Source organism: Zootoca vivipara, chromosome 16 (genome assembly GCF_965207765.1).
Source record: "Zootoca vivipara chromosome 16, rZooViv2.hap1.1, whole genome shotgun sequence".
NCBI classification, from domain to species: Eukaryota; Metazoa; Chordata; class Lepidosauria; order Squamata; family Lacertidae; genus Zootoca; species Zootoca vivipara.
Window position 1 is genome coordinate 35162087 of NC_142599.1, and position 17219 is coordinate 35179305.

The 17219-nt window shown below is 48.7% G+C and overlaps 1 protein-coding gene across 6 annotated transcripts in view; it reads right to left on the reverse strand.

The window, feature by feature from the left end:
- DENND4B (DENN domain containing 4B) overlaps positions 1–17219 on the reverse strand; it is a 53617-nt gene that overhangs the window by 17608 nt on the left and 18790 nt on the right. For 5 of the 6 annotated variants that reach the window (XM_060269889.2, XM_088659971.1, XM_088659972.1 and 2 more), the window contains 10 exons: positions 16519–16585; positions 15037–15095; positions 13565–13709; positions 9770–9945; positions 8535–8635; positions 6153–6368; positions 5126–5271; positions 4118–4257; positions 2686–2809; positions 1671–1877 (listed from right to left, as the gene is read on the reverse strand). In XM_060269889.2, the coding sequence (XP_060125872.1) occupies positions 1671–1877; positions 2686–2809; positions 4118–4257; positions 5126–5271; positions 6153–6368; positions 8535–8635; positions 9770–9945; positions 13565–13709; positions 15037–15095; positions 16519–16585 (1381 nt within the window). The remainder of the gene's footprint in view (positions 1–1670; positions 1878–2685; positions 2810–4117; positions 4258–5125; positions 5272–6152; positions 6369–8534; positions 8636–9769; positions 9946–13564; positions 13710–15036; positions 15096–16518; positions 16586–17219) is intronic. The other variant, XM_088659974.1, reaches the window with a different exon arrangement.

Here is a 17219-nt window from a genome sequence, read left to right on the forward strand (position 1 = left end):
ATTGTTGTTGTTGTTACAGTGGTCCCTCGACTTACGAAGTTAATCCGTTCCGAACGGACCTTCGTAAGTTGAAAAAATCGGAAGTTGAAGCCAATGGGGAAAAAATAAAAAATAAAAAAATCGGAAGTTGAAAAAATCCTATCTAAACTGCATCCAAAATGGCGGACGGAGCGCTCTTCATAACTCGAAACACCCTGCCACTGGAAAACACAGGTGGATGAGTATCAATTACATGCAAACATGTGATTAAGGAATTAACATAGATGTTAAATAAAAATGGGGCCAGTAAACATCCTTGTCTAACCCCTTTTTGAACTGGAATTCCATTGGAAAGTCTGCCATCCTGTGCAAGTCTTATCTGAAGGGTATTACAGTATTTTCATGTAATTTAATTAACAGGAGTAATAGCCTTCTGTTGATGCCCATATCTGCCAGTTTAGCCCAAAGCCTTCCCCTAGACACGGAGTCAAATGCTGCCTTTAGGTCCACAAAGGCCGCATAGTGACTTTTTCCAGTGTTTCACATATTTGTAGATGAAATAGTCAAGCACTAGACAATGATCAATAGTAGAGCGGCCAAACTCGAAACATTCGTACGTCGAGTTTCTTGTAAGTCGAGGTACCACTGTATTTTACATGTATGTATCTATATTGGTCAATAACCAGCAGAGAAGGTAGCAATAATGTAAAAAAGTTTTGATGGATGTAATAATGGAATATTGAACGGTTTAGTTTTTGTAAAATATGCAGGGATTTATGATATGCAAAATGAACCATGGAAGGAGAGGGAGGGAAGTCATTGATATTTTAAGGATGTTTAAATGAGTATTTTAACTTCTCATTTGACTTCTGAAAACGTTTGAAAACCAAGGCGCGGCTTCCGATTGGCTGCAGGAGCTTCCTGCACTCAATCAGAAGCTGCGGAAGCCGCGTCGGACGTTCGGCTTCTGAAAAACGTTCGCAAACCGGAACACTCACTTCCGCGTTTGCAGTATTCGGGAGCCGATTTGTTCAGGAGCCAAGCCGTTCGGGAACCAAGGTACCAGTGTGTGTGTGTGTGTGTGTGTGTGTGTGTGTGTGTGTGTGTTTATAAAAGGTAGCAAGAAAACAGAGCACATAAAACATAGTATAATTAGTTAAGTACAGTATTAAATGTAGAACTGAAAACAATGTAAAATATATAAAAAGTGGGAAATAAAGAATAATTATATTAAAACGGCAAAAAGCACTTTAAAGTGTTAACTTTTGTCCTAGGAGCTGTCCAGCAATGGAACAGACTTCCTCGGGAGGTGGCCAGCTCTCCTCCACTAGATGGATGCAGGTGGAGACTGGGCAGCTGCCTGCCAGGGATGCTACAGGGACAAGATCCCTCCATTGAGCAGGGGTTGGAGCAGATGGCCTCTGGTGTCCCCAGTTGCAAGCTTCCTGCACTGCAGGCTCTTGTGCTAAGCAGCAGGTTCAGATGAATTCAAAGGACCAAACCAATTTTGGACAGCAGGCACCCCCAAGCTCGGCCCTCCAGATGTTTTGGGACTACAACTCCCACCATCCCTAGCTAACAGTGGTCAGGGATGATGGGAGTTGTAGTCCCAAAACATCTGGAGGGCCGAGTTTGGGGATGCCTGCTGTACACTAAACATCGGGGAGACAGCATCAGGCTCCAGCAACTACCTCATCGGGAAGCACCACCTTCTTGGTCTCCATCTGCTTGAGCACCTCGTAGGCTATCTGCAGGGCCCGCACCTTGGAGGCTGCAGCCCGCACGTAGGTGGGCAGAGCGATGAACCACAGGCCGTAGCAGTGCCCCAGCAGGCACTTGGCCCACATGTCGGGCATCGCGGAGTACTTCTGAGCCACCCGCTGGGCTACCTTCATTTCCTGGAAGGGGTGGGGAAGATTTGTGGGGTTTGGGGGGGGGAAGAGAGGGAGAAGGTCACAATGGAACTCGAACAATTTATTTCTCAACCGCACCGTAGCCCAAGGTCAATAGCGATTAGCCAGGGTTATTTCTACCCAGAGCAGAGCTGCTGAAGTTAATCAACCAGGGTTAGGGCCGCATCTGAACCATACTACCCTGTGGTATCTTTTCAAACCGTCATGGCTTCCTCCGTAGGACTCTTGGGGACTGTGTTCAGTTAAGGGTGCTGAGAGTAGGAGACCACTATTCCCTTTACAGAGCTATAACTCCCAGAGTTCCCTGGGAAGAGGGATCAAATGCCCAAACAGCTCTGGGAATGGGGTCTCCTAACAGCTCTCAGCACCCTGTTCCCAGAATCCTTTGTGGGGGAAGCCATGTCTATTTAAAATGATTATTTCACACACAGGGCTTTAAATGTGCAATGTGAAAGTGTCCTTAAAGCACTTCAAAGCGTCTTCACCCCCATTGTTTAGCCCAGACACTGAGGTCCAGCTCCGAGGGCCTTCTGGTGGTTCCCTCCCTGCGAGAAGCGGTTACAGGGAACCAGGCAAGAGGGCCTTCTCGGTAGTGGCGCCCGGCCTGTGGAACGCCCTCCCATCAGATGTCAAGGAAATAAACAACTATCTGACTTTTAGAAAGACATCTGAAGGCAACCCTGTATCGGGAAATTTGTTACGTCTCATGTTTTACAATTTTTTATGTGCTATAAGCCACAGAGTGGCTGGGGACACCTGTAGCCATTCCTGCAAGCCCAGGCATAAACCCTACCTGTTTGGTCCTGCGTGGAGCTGGGCTGCTGGGAGCGCTGGTCCGGGCTTGGCAGAGTGAGGGCATGAGCTGGTCCTGGGGACGCTCAAAGAGCTTGGCTTGCAGCCTGGGGAAGCCGTCGTACCTGGAGTGAAAAGAGAGAAGGAGGCGGTCGGCTAACTGAGTTGTGGCCTTCCCCTAAAATAAAGCAAGTTTCTAGACCTCCTGCTTCTGAATAGTTCTAAACAGGCACATAGGAACAGCCATATACAGAGTCAGACCGCTGTCCCCCTAGCTCAGTACTGACCACACTGACAGTCAGCAGCTCTCCGGGGTTTCATGCAAATTTGCAAGGCAGATGCTCTAGCACTGAGCGGCAGTCCCTTCCTGCAAAAGGAAGGCAAGATTCTAGTCCTCACTGTTTTGAGTAAATAGGAAAATGGGTCACTTGAGTTGGACTGCTGCTGCATCTAGCTCAATATCGCTGACACGAACTGGTAGTAGCGCTCTCCAAGATTTCAGACAGGCATCTTTTCTGGAGATTTTGGGATCGGAATTCTTCTTGCAAGGCAGGGGCTGTTCTGCTGCTGAGTTATAACCCTTCCCTAAAGAGGATCTCCTCTCCATGTCAAGAGTTGATATACAGTCATACCTCGGGTTGAGTACACTGCGGGTTGCGTACTTTCGGGTTAAGAACCATGTGGACCCAGAAGTGTTTACTTCCGGGTTCCGCTGCGTGCGCATGCGCAGAAGCGTTCTATCGGCGCTTCGCGCATGCACGGAAGCAACACTCGGGCTGCGTACTTTTTTGGGTGCGGACGGCACCCCAAAACGGATTGAGTACGCAACCCGAGGTACCACTGTACCAACATGCTTACTTGCGCAGCCCCACCCTGGTTTCTGCTGGTTACCTCAAGGTGTGACCACGATGACTGCATTGACCACTAATTAATTTCAAAGGGTCTTATCTGAGTAGGGTCAACATTCTGATGCAACCCAAAAAAACAAAAATGAAATCTCAAGCTATGCTCTCTCTCAACGTTTGAACAAAATGATCTAAACCATTTACATTTCCCCCACACCCTAATTTATACACACAAAATCAATGTGTGCTATGGTAAGTGACACAGAAGTCTTCTTCAAATATTTGGAGGTAGATGTAGAAGATGGAGCAAGCTAGATTTCCATTGCTCCAGAAGGTAGGACCTGAATCAAGGCATTCAAGTTGCAAGAAAAGAAATTCCGACTACAGGTTAGGAGGAACGTCCTGATAGTAAGAACTGTTCGGTAGTGGAACCAAAGGTGGTGGATAGAGGCTTTTTAGACAAGAGGTTGGATGGCAATCCGCTGGGGACTCTTTAGCTGTGATTCCTGCATCGCAGCGGGTTGGGCTAGATGACTCCTGAGGGGCCCCTTCCCAACTCTGCCATGCTGTGATTCCAGCAGAACTCACTGGTAGCGCGGTGGCAGCTCGGCACCATTGGGTCCGGTGGGCTCCTCTGGGGGCATGATGAAGACGGTATGTTCGCTGCCGTGAGTGTCGTCTAGTTCAATCAGGGGAGTTTCCTCCATCTTCTCCAGGTCCACCTGCACCTGAGCAGGAACAGCGATGGCAGGAGAGAGAGAGATCTTGTGAAGTGCATTAACGTGGCGTCATGGCCTCACATCAGGGGATCTAGGAAGCGGTCACTTTTAAAAGTCCTTCTTTAAATTTAATGAGGGAGCTCTTGTAGACTGCAAAACCCTTACAGTGGTACCTTGGTTCTCAATCTTAATCCGTTCCGGAAGTCCGTTCCAAAACCAAAGCGTTCCAAAACCAAGGCGTGCTTTCCCATAGAAAGTAATGCAAAATGGATTAATCCGTTCCAGACTTTTAAAAACAACCCCTAAAACAGCAATTGAACATGAATTTTACTATCTAACGAGACCATGGATCCATAAAATGAAAGCGATAAACAATGTACCGCAGTCACACAATCCATCCATCAGTAGCTGAACTGGGTTCCACACAGTCACAAAAAGAAAACAAAAAGAGCCGCAAAAACAAAAACGCAAAATAAATAGCAAAAACAGACAGACCTCGGCGTAACACTCAAAACGGAAGCGTGGCACTCACATCGGAAGCATAACATTCAAAATGGAGCATGTTCGACTTCCGAAAAAAGTTCACAAACTGGAACACTTACTTCCGGGTTTGCAGTGTTTGGGTTCCAAGTTGTTTGAGTACCAAGGCGTTTTGAGAACCAAGGTACCACTGTACTGGGACTGGATTAAGTTCTGCGGGGACAGCCCCCCACCCTTGACTGAAGTATCCCCCCATTGCTTTAAATAGCACACTCGACAGTTGAAATTCACTAAATCTCATTTTGACTGTTCAATAGCCTGATCAGCACCCATAGACTGTTCAGCACCCATTTCCTGGGCCCCCAGCTGAACCCACATTTAGCTCCCTTCCTGTCACCTTCTCCACGCAGGAGTCGAAGAACTCTAGGGACGTGTGACGGTCGTTGACGAAGGAGCACTCCTCAATGAACTGCGTGAAGAGCTGGGTGCGGAGGAGCTGCCCATAAAACTTGTGATACGCCCGGTCACGTGACTTCAGGAAGCCTGGATTGGGGAGGGGGGGAAATGGGAGGCAGTGATGGTGTAGTGGTTAGAGCACTGGACTAGGGCCAGGTGGACTCAGGTTCAAATTGGCACTCAAGATATTGCCTTTGTTGTTGCCGTTGTTATCTACTCATCTCATGAAATTTATGTACTGTATGATTGCAGAAAACAAGCAAAAAACCTCAGAGGTTTTGCAAAAAAATGTAAGCCATGAAACAGCTATTTTAAACATTGGAAAAAATAATTCAGATCAACGTCAAAGCTAAAAACCAGGCTCAACACATGTGTCATAAAACACATTTCATAAAGTTTGTATACCGCTTATAAAAAACAAGCAGAAAGCCTCAAACATTTTTTGGTTGCTGTTATCTACACATCTCGTAAAATTTATCTATCATATGATTGCAGAAAACAAGCAAAAAACCTCAAAGAGGTTTTGCAAAAATAAAGCGATGGAATTATCAGAAAAACTATTTAAACGGCAAAAGAAAAGATCAATGCCAAAGCTGAAAATCACACTAAAACGCAGGTCTACATTTTATACATCTCGATGGTCTATCTTATCTTGGGAGGCAGAATACAGTCACTGTGACCAGAAGCTGCCGATATCCTCCATGAATTTGCCCTCCCTCACTGGAACATAAGAAGATAGCTCAGTTGGAAGAGCATGAGACTCTTAATGTCAGGGTCGTGGGTTCGAGTCTCACGCTGGGCAAAAGATTCCTGCACTGCAGGGAGCTGGGCCAGATAATTCTATGGTTCTAAGAGCCTGGCTGGTGGATCAGGCCCATGGCCCCTCTAGCTGAGCATCCTGTCCTCCAGGAGAAGCTCCCACGAAGGACCTGAGCGCCGCGACAGCTCCCTCCCCTTTCTTGCCGTACCCTGGAGGTTGAAGAGGCTACTTGAGTCGCGGGTCTTCTCAGAGGGCGCCTGCGTGATGGGCAGGAGGTAGCAGCGATAGCCCTTCAGGAGGCAGGCCATGAAGCGCAGGAAAGCCCCCTGGATGTCCAGTTCCAGCTGTTTCCGCCGGCCATAGATGACGTCATAGTCGGTCAGCAGGAATTCCAGGGTGGCCTCCTCAACGGGCCGGTTGTACACTGCAGAGGAGAGGGCGACAAGGACATTAAGGAGGTATTCAAGCTCTCTTACCCTAGTGGTTTCTAAGTGGAGGCTGGGTGGCCAACCTATCAGGGATCCCGTCAGCAGGATTACATCACAGAATCATAGAATTGTAGAGTTTGAAGGGAACCGCAAGGGTCATCTAGTCCAATACAGGACTAGATGAAGCCCAACGTGGAGCTCGGACCCATCTTCTTATGGGTATCATTCCCAAATTTTATGATTCTGAAAAGGTTGCAATATAATTTGTTTCTAAGCCTGGAATGTGTAAAGTCCGGCCCGAGGGCCTAATCCGGCCCGCCGGTCGATTTAATCCGGCCCTTGTGTCATTTTATTTCCTGGGGTAAAATCTCCAAAAATGCTGAACAAGTTCAATTAAAAAAAAAAAAGCTCAACAACTTTGGGATAAAATCGTAAAGAAAAGCTCAGCAACTTCAATCCTAAAAAAACTCAACAACTTTGGTTGGCCTTCATGCATGTTCAGTTCATCAAATCTGGCCCTCTTTGAAAAAAGTTTGGACCCCCCTGTTCATTTCTAATTTGTAAGCCTCTTAATATTACCTCCCCCCCCCCAGAAAAAGAATCCCTAAAGGGTATGCAGAAATAAAACATAGAAACCATGTTACAAAAAAGGTAGTTTGGTACTAGCGGGGCCCAGTCTTCTGGGACAGGAAGCACACAAGCATTTGAACATCAGAAGAGTCTTGTTGGGTCAGGCCACTGGCCGTCTAAGTCCAATATCCTGTTCTCACTGTGGTCAACCATATGCCCCAATGCGCAGCCCCAAAGCAACCCCTGAGTGAAACAACACTCTCCACAAATATGATTCCTGGGAACTAGTATACGGAAGCATCTCTTTCTCTGGAAGTAGAAGGGATGCTTATTCTGCTAGAGGGGAAGAGGAGGAAAGGAACCTGACTCGTACAAAGCCAGATCCAGCCCAGGGGGCTGGGAGACGCTCTCCGTCCCAGGGCCGCATACTGTTATGGGTAGCCTTCCGAGGGCCACGTGCGGCTGGCAGTGGCGAACAGTGCCGCTTGGCTGCCCGGGGCGGCACCCACTGGGGGCGGGGCGTTGCTCCACAGCACGCATGCGTCCTGACGCATGTGTTGTGACGTCACGATGCACGCGCGTGCCAGGACGAGCCAGGACAGACTGCGCATGTCCGCACATGCACAGTCTCTCCAGGTTGGCGCTGCTGCTCTGCTTGGCCGGTGCTCTGCTTCTTCCTGCTCGGGTGGAGGAGGCCAGGGGCGGGCCAGGGGCCCCTCCCTTGCTACATGCCTGGGGCCTGGTGGGTGGAGCTAGAGGCAAAAGTGGGTGGATAAACAAAATGACAAGTTGTACGGCATTGTACAGTAGGCTAGTTCCTACACAGACTCGTCTCTCTATCATCCACCCAGGCAAGCAAAGAGCCATGATCAGAGCTCAGGGGCACATCCCCAGCCAGGCCAAAACACTCAAAGAGGGTGAGAAGCAGGGTTGGTGATGAGAGGGTGTGGCCTGGAAAGAGGGGTGTGGCTGAGGAGAGTTCTGAGGGGTGTGGCCTGGAAAGAGGGGCGTGGCTGAGGAGAGCTCTGAGGGGTGTGGCCTGGGGAGAGTGGCGTGGCAGAGGAGAGTTCTGAGGGGTGTGGCCTGGGAAGATGGGCATGGCTAAGGGGAGTTCTGATGGGTGTGGCCTGGGAATAGAGGCGTGGCTGAGGAGAGTTCTGAGGGGTGTGGCCTGGGAAGAGGGGCGTGGCTAAGGGGAGTTCTGAGGAGTGTGGTCTGGGAAGAGGGGTGTGGCTGAGCAGAGTTCTGAGGGGTGTGGCCTGGGGAAAGTACTAAGGGCCACATAGAGAGGCCTAAACCAGGGTTTGTTGGCTCGCATTAACAACAGGGAACCGCAGACCTAGGGGAGGGCCTTCCGGGCCTCTCTATTTTGCTCTTGGGACTTCCCCTGGCCAGATGCCCCCACAGACCCTGCCGCACACCTTCCTTGAGTGTTTCTGCCTGGGTGGAATATGTCCTTGAACCATGGTTATGCCTCTTGCTTGTCTGGAGGAAAGAGAGGAGCATTAGCCATGGTTTAGTGTTGCCCCATTTGCCCCCCCCCCCCCTGCTCCACTGCCTTCATCTCTCTCATGCCTGCACCTGCTACTCACTTTCATCCAGCTGATGGTACAGGGAGTTCAAGCAAGCCAAGAGCACCTTGCAAGGTTTCCGAGGCAGCGACCGGATCGACAGCAGCTTCCTTTCCTCGCACCTGCGCATGGAGGAAAGCTGCCTTTACGGTTAGTGCCTCCTGCTGACCCGCCCCGCAGCCACGGCGTCCCCCCACCCTACTCCTCCCCGCCTGCTCCCCACTTGCAAAGAGGACCCCTTCCCAGAGTTTCACAGCCGCACCGATTCCCCATCAGGTGCCCCGACATAAAAGCTCACACAAACAGCAAAGGGGGAGTGAGATGCAGGGCGGCCAGACTTCTGGATTAGGAGCTGGGAGAGAGCAGGGTTCGAATCCCCTCTGAGCCATGAACCTTGACGGGTGTGACCTCAGGCCAGTTGCTCACTCTTGGCCTACCCTACGTTACAGGGGGGGGGGAAATAAGGGGGAAAATGTATTCCCCACCTTGAGCTCCTTGGAGGAACAGTGGGATACTAATGGAAAGACCCACAGATTTATCTATAGAGGAACAGCCACTGAAGAGCCTTGAATTAACAAAAAACAACTGTTTTAACCCATAATTTATTATTTATACCCTAGTCAGATGGGCAGGGTATAAATAATAAATAATTATTATAATTATGATTTTTATTTATTTGTAGCATTTATATCCCACCTTATTTCTTTCTCCACGGAGCTCAAGATGGCCTCATGGTTCTCCTTGTTTATTCCCCCAAACAACCTCGTGAGGTAGCTTAGGCTGAGAGGCAAGAACTTGTCCCAGGGAATGAGCCTCGTGACCAAGTGGGGATTCGAACCCAGGTCTCCTAGCACCTGGCCTGACACTCTAACCCAGGCATCCCCAAACTGCGGCCCTCCAGATGTTTTGGCATACAACTCCCATGATCCCTAGCTAACAGGACCAGTGGTTGGGGAAGATGGGAATTGTAGTCCAAAACATCTGGAGGGCCGAAGTTTGGGGATGCCTGCTCTAACCACTGCTCCACGTGAAGTGCGGCGGCGGGGGGGGGGCACCCTTTGCTAATTACTGTAATACAAATGAGGGAAATCTTTAGCCCCGAAAGTCATTTATATTGACGCAGGTACGATTTGTGCCGATCTCTTAAAATTTAATAAAACAAACGGGTTTAAAAAAAAAGATAGAAGGGGGCAACGGGGAGTCCTTGCAAGGGGGGATGGGGAGCAGGTCGCCCCCCCTCCCCATCCGGCACTCACTGGAAGATGGTGTTGGTGTCCAGATCAACGCAGATGACGTCGTGTGGCGGGTCACAGAGGTCGAAGTAGCTGGAGTGCACCCCGACAATGAAGGGCACCGGAGCGGACAACACGTCAGCCAGGGTGAGCGGGCAGAGGGGGATGTATGGGCACTGCCAGTGCAGTGGGAATATCATCTGGGGGGGCAAAAACAGAGGTGAGGGCTGGGGGCGTTGGAAGGTCTGGAAGGATCTGGCAGGGGAATAAAAATACGTTGCGAGGCCTAGATGGAGGAGACCGGGGGCCCATATGCACTGCACATTTGAAGCAGTGCTATCCCACTTCAAACTTCTCTCCCTCCCTCCCCCCCCCCCCCCAAAAAAAATTATGGGAGTTGTAGTTTTTTTATGGCTGATGAGAATTCCCGCTCACAGAGCTACAACTCCCAGAGTTTCCTGGGAAGAAGGATTGTTAAACCCAGGCATAGGCAAACTGAGCCCTCCAGATGTTTTGGGACTACAACTCCCATCATCCCTAGCTAACAGGACCACTTGTCAGGGATGATGGGAGCTGTAGTCCCAAAGCATCTGGAGGGCCGAGTTTGCCTATGCCTGGTTAAACCACTCTGGGTACTACAATTTTCTTTATGCGCTGTAAGCCACCCAGAGTGGCTGGGGAAGCCCAGTCAGATGAGCTATCGTCCGTGGGCCAGACATGGGCCGGACAGGCGCAGAAGCGATTTCCGGTGCTGCGCTGCTCATGTCCAGAACACCGGAAATGGCTTCTGCGCATGTCCACGGCTGCGCAGAAGCGATTTCCAGTGCTGGCTGCGCATTTCCAAAATGTCCGCAGCGCCAGAAATCACTTCTGTGGCTGCATAGACGCGATTTCCAGCACCGGTCGGCGAGTCCCCACACCGCGCTGCGCCGGTTTACTGCAGCGCGCGGGGCGCATGCCGAATGGGTGGCTCGGTTCACGGGGGGCCTGTGGGCCAGATAAATGGGCCGGAGGTTGCCAATGCCTGGTATAAATAATAAATATTGTAGCTCCATGAGGGGAAAGGAGTCTCCTAACAACTCTTAAGAAACTACAGCTCTCAGAATTATTTTTGGGGGAAAGCTATGACTGTTTAATGTGGCATCATGGTGCTTTAAACGGGGCTGTAGACTTGTGAGAGGAATTTTCCGGTATCAGAAACACCACGGCATCTCCAGAGAGGGAAAAAGATGTCCAACGATGATGCAGAATTCTGTCCGTTGGGTCATGTCGCAACCTCAGAATCCAGCAGCGACCAGGACATAAAAGATCCCATCTGCACTATGTATTTAAAGCACCATGATACCACTGTAAACAGTCATGGCTCCCCCCCAAAAAAAAGAATCCTGGGAATTGTAGTTTGTTAAGGGTGCCCAGAGTTGTTAGGAGACCTTTTATTTCCTTTCCCAGAGCTACAATTCCCAGGGTGCTTTAACAATCAATCCTCTGGGAATTGTAGCTCCATTAATTTCATTGTATTCATTCCATTGTAGCTCGGTTAATTTCATTGTACACAGGTTGTACATTGACAATGAAGGTATTATTATTAGGAGGGGAAAAGGGATCTCCTAGCAGCTCTCGGAGGCCTTAACAAAACCGCAGCTCCCAGAATTCTCTTTTTCCTTTTCCTTTTAAATTATGCTTTATTATACTTACTCGCATCTATACAACATAGACGTACATTCATTGTTGTCAATAAACTGAGTCACCAAAAATCACAAAAAACACACTTTAACAATAATTTTTTCTTCCAAAGCCTCTGACCTCCTGTCCTTTCCATATTTCATTCATCTTAAACTTGTTGCATAAGCTTGTCTACTTGTTTAGAAATAAAGCAAAAATATCTTTGTTTTCTTCCTTTTTGCGTAAATTCTTTACAGAGGTTGTTCAAAGGCTGCTACCGAGTTTAAATTACAGAAACTATTCTCGAGGTATTTCTTGAAAGCTTCCCAATTTGAAATAAACTCCTGCTTAGGCTTGTCTTTGATCTTTTCAGACAGATTGTCTAGTTTGGCATATTCTACAAGCTTCAATACCCATTCTGATTTAGAGGGGATTTTATCACTTTTCCAATACGTAGCAATGAGTACCCTCGCAGATACTGTGGCGTATAGGAAAACTTTTCTTACGTTCCAGGGAATATCAGGCCCTGTAATGCCAAGTAAAAACGATTCTGTTTTTTTTTTAAAGAAGTGGTACTTTTAACATTTTTAGAAGTTCTAAATAAATATCATTCCAGAAGGCTTTGATCTTTTTACACACCCACCACATATGATACTTGATACTGCCTGGTTCTCTACAACTCCAGCAGGTATTGGGGACGCTTCTATACATTTTTGATAGTCTCCAGGGGGTCAAATACCAACGATATAACATTTTTTGAAGGTTCTCCCTTAGAGTATAAAAAGGTAAAGGGACCCCTGACCATTAGGTCCAGTCGTGACCGACTCTGGGGTTGCGGCGCTCATCTCGCGTTATTGGCCAAGGGAGCCGATGTACAGCTTCCAGGTCATGTGGCCAGAATGACAAAGCCGCTTCTGGCGAACCAGAGCAGCACACGGAAATGCCGTTTACCTTCCCGCTGTAGTGGTAACTATCGTATTTTTTGTTCCATAAGACACACCTTTTTCCTCCTAAAAAGTAAGAGGAAATGTCTGTGCGTCATATGGAGCGAATGCGTGGTCCCTGGAGCCGAATTGCCCAGGGGCTAAAGGCAGATCGTGCATTTTTTTTAAAAAAAGGAAAGAGCTAAAGGCTAACAAGAGGGAAAGAGAAAGGAACCCGCTCAGCAGCTGATTGCAAAGAGATGGGGGGGGGATAAGAGAGCTAGCTCCCTTCCCGGTCCCTCCCGGCCCCCTGCCTAGGCCTCATTTGTTGTCTGCAGAGGGAGACGTGACTGGCTGATTAGATTATCTGTCTGGAAACTGTAGAAATAGGTCTCTTTCCTTTTCTCTGCAGAACTGTGAGTTGAATCCCATAAAAACAGAATTTTTTCCTTTTGCAAGGAAACTCAGCAACTTTGAGCTGATCCTAAAAAATGGAGCTTTCCCCCTTTGCAAAAAAGATGCACAACTCTGATCTGACCCCTCCCGCCAAAATGGGGCTTTTCCCATTTGCAAAAAAAAGCTGCACAACTTTGAGCTGATCCTAAAAAAATTTGAGCTTTCCCCCTTTGCAAAAGAAGCTTCATCAAATATTTAATGGGCGCAAAGGCACCTAGGCCTCTAGGAGTTGGCTGCTATGCCTAGGACAATTCAAGAAAGCAAAATATTTTTTTCTTGTTTTCCTCCTAGAAAAATTTGGTGCGTCCTATGGTCAGGTGTGTCCTATGGAGCAAAAAATATGGTATTTATCTACTTGCACTTTGACGTGCTTTCAAACTGCTAGGTTTGCAGGAGCAGGGACTGAGCAACAGGAGCTCACCCCGTCACAGGGATTTGAACCGCTTACCTTCTGATCAGCAAGTCCTAGGCTCTGTGGTTTAACCCACAGCGCCACCCGCGTCCCTTTATAGCATGCTGTAAATTACCAATTTACTTTCCATAAGTTTTCCCATTGGCTCATATCTACGTTATGGCCAAAGTCTTGGGCCCATTTAATCATGGCTGAATTCTCGGGGGAAGCCACAACAGTTGAAACCACCATCATAGAGCTTTAAAGGTATGGGGTGATTGTAGCTTCGCTGGCTGTGTCCTGTCATGGTCTCTGGCTTTGCCCACTGCTGCCCCCTGCCTTCTGCCCCACCTGAACCTTCAAGGCCACCCAGGACCCCCGACTCACAGAGACCAAGGCTTCGCCCACACTGGTCAAGACATCCGGCCGCAGGGAGTGGATGAGCAGCTTCTGTTCCGTGAGCACCGCCACAAGAAGGGCCACAGCGTTTTCAGGACCCAGCGTCTGCAGCAGGGTGAGGAAGCTGGCGCCACTGTAAGGAAAGAAGGTCGTGGTCGTTGAAAAGGCAAACCGAGGGGGCAAATGACCAACTAAGCCAGGCATCCCCAAACTTCGGCCCTCCAGATGTTTTGGACTACAATTCCCATCTTCCCTGACCACTGGTCCTGTTAGCTAGGGATGATGGGAGTTGTAGGCCAAAACATCTGGAGGGCCGCAGTTTGGGGGTGCCTGCACTAAGCCCTTTAAGAACCCAACTCACTCAGTTCCACCATCCCAGGAAAGCTACATTCCCCCACAATATATACAAGTAACAGGGCCGGCCCAAAACACTTTGACACCTGAGGCGAAGATCAAGGCAGCTTCTCCACCAGCCCCCACTAATTCCGTATTAAAGAAATACTACTGAATTTAATCTAAAACTTTTTGGCACCTGAAAAAAAGCATTTTTGTTAGGGAAGCCTATCCAGACATGTGGAGGCCGACACGTTTTCATCTTTGCTTCCTGTAATTTTACCTTTAAATGTACACAGTGGAAACAAAAGCAGTTAAAAACAGCTATATGAAACCTTTTAGAAATAGTTCTAAAAAACCAGATTAAAACACATGTCAGTGTACTACACGTCTAGGATAAAGGTAAAGGGACCCCTGACCATTAGGTCCAGTCGTGACCGACTCTGGGGTTGCGCGCTCATCTCACATTATTGGCCGAGGGAGCTGGCGTACAGCTTCCGAGTCATGTGGCCAGCATGACAAAGCCGCTTCTGGTGAACCAGAGCAGCACACGGAAACGCCATTTACCTTCCCGCCGGAGCGGTACCTATTTATCTACTTGCACTTTGACGTGCTTTCAAACTGCTAGGAGGGCTGAAGCTTGGACTGAACAACGGGAGCTCACCCCATCGCGGGGATTCGAACTGCCGACCTTCTGATCGGCAAGCCCGAGGCTGAGTGGTTTAACCCACAGCGCCACCCACGTCCCTTACATGTCTAGGATAGGCTTGCTTTAAATGTTTCTAAGCAGGCACTGAAAGTAATCTAGCACAGGTGCTTGGCTGATGTCAATAGGCAGGGAGTTCCAAAGCTGGCACAATGAGATATAAATTTATTACACATACAGAGTGGCACCTGCAACAGTCCCAGTTCTGCAGATTGCAGAGGTCAAGTAGGCATGTATGGGATAAATTGATCTCACAGGCAAGCTCATCCCAAGCTGTTTGTATACTAAGAGTTACGCTTTGAACATGGTCCCGCATGAGCCAGACCGTAGTTTTATGTGACACGCTGGTACAGGCAGAAGCTCCCTTGGGCGAAACTGGAGTTAAGCTAGCAGCAGATCTAATAACATCAGAAGAGCATACCTGAGTGGCAGAGGAGATGAAACAGGCTGGCACAGGAGCATGTTATCGTAGGAAGACATCTGTACAGGCAAAAAGAAGGGAGAGGGGAGAGACAGAGAAGAACCGACTCCTGAGTGATTCCTTTCAGAGAAAACACAGCTTTAGATACAGCCCATACAATCAGCAGTGCAGACCAAAAGTTGTCCTTAACCACATTACTCTACAGCAGTGTTTCCCAACCTTGTGCCTCCAGCTGTTTTCGGACTACAATTCCCATCATTCCTGACCACTGGTCTTGCTAGCTAAGGATGGTGGGAGTTGTAGTCCAAAAACAGCTGGAGGCACAAGGTTGGGAAACACTGCTCTACAGAACAGGCCTGGTTTATAAGGTGGTGGCTAAAAAAAACACCTGGACTGTGTCAAGCCAGATTGAAGGGAGTGGATTACACCTTGGAAAGCTTTTTGCATGGCAGGGGGAATAAGCACAGAGAGAGAAGGCTGGACTGGAACTTCTCCTCTGATACAGTCATTTCTGATGCTAGGTGTCTTTCATTTTTAATAAATGAATGGGGAATGCTTAAAAGCAGTAGCCCCCGCTTGCAATCCAAAGTGGTACAGTCTATTCTACCAGCTCAGGATTCTGCCACCTAACTCTGTCTCATCAGTAGGCCAGGGGAGCACAGGCCAGTCCTCTAACTCCCACTGGTGGAGAGCAGAGAGGGGGGAGAGAGAAAGCAAGGGAAGGAGAGCGCAACATTCAGAGAAGTCCTTTCACTCCCACTGAAACAAGGAGTCTGCTTACGAACTTAACCCCTTTCCGGAGGTCCATTCTTAACCTGAAACTGTTATTAACCACTTTAGCTAATAGGGCCTCCTGCTGCCGCCGCATGATTTCTGTTCTCATCCTGGGGCAAAGTTCTTAACCCGAGGTACTACTTTCGGGTTAGCAGAGTCTGTAACTCGAAGTGTTTGTAATGCATAATCTTATAAAGGGGGGGTACGGCGGCAAGGAAGTGCGGTTGTGACTATTATGAAGGGAGCGTGCACCTCTGAGTTTGCCACTGCCCTATTGCTGACACAATGGAACTACAGTGGTGCCTCGCTAGACGAAATTAATTCGTTCCACGGGTCTTTTCTTATAGCAAAAAATTCGTCTAGCGAATCCCATAGGAATGCACTGAATTTTTTTCGACTTTTTTTTTGCCCATAGGTACGCATTAATTGAATTTCAGTGCATTCCTATGGGAAACCGCGATTCGCTAGACGAATTTTTCGTAAAACGCATTCGTCTAGCGAGGCAAGCTCCGCTCGAAAAATCCTTTCGTTAAGCGGAAATTTCGTTAAGCAGGGCATTCGTTAAGCAAGGCACCACTGTATTTCCTCCCACCCCCACCCCCCGCCAGCTGATTCCCCCCCCAGGGAAAGCGCGACCTGCAACGCCTCCCTCCCCCCCACCAACAACAGGATGAGCAAAGGCTCTGGGTTCCTCCGCTTTCTGCTTACCTGAACCAGGATCCGAGGCCGCTGTGGAGATGGGAAGGGGACATTGTGCATGAAATGAGAGATGTGCCTAGAAAGAGGAACAGAAAAGTCACAGGGAAGAAGAACACACACACACACACACACACACACACAACCACAATCAGCTTTGCTTCAGGTTAAGTACGCTTCAGGCTAAGTACGGATTTCCAGAACCAATTACACTCATACTTCGGGTTAAGTACGCTTCAGGTTGAGTACTCCGCGGACCCGTCTGGAACGGATTAATCCACTTTCCATTACTTTCAGTGGGAAAGTTCGCTTCAGGTTAAGTACGCTTCAGGTTAAGTACAGACTTCCGGAACCAATTGTGTACTTAAACCAAGGTACCACTGTATTACCCCAATCCTGGTCTGACTGCACTGGCTTACGACTGGTTTCTGGATCCAATTCAAAGTGCTGGTTTTGACCCCCCAAAAGCCTTAAACGACTAGGATCGCAAGACCTCTCCCTAAATGAACGGACCCGGACCCCGAGACCACCCCCTGAGGCCCTTCTTCGTGTGCATCCTCCGTGAGGTCCAGAGGGTGGCAACACAAGAACAGGGCCTTTTCTGCGTTGGCTCCGTTTGTGGGATGCTCGCCCCAGGGAGGTTCGGCTGCTGCCTTCATTATACACCAGGAGAAAATGTTCCTCTTCAACCAGGCCTTGGGCTAATTGACATC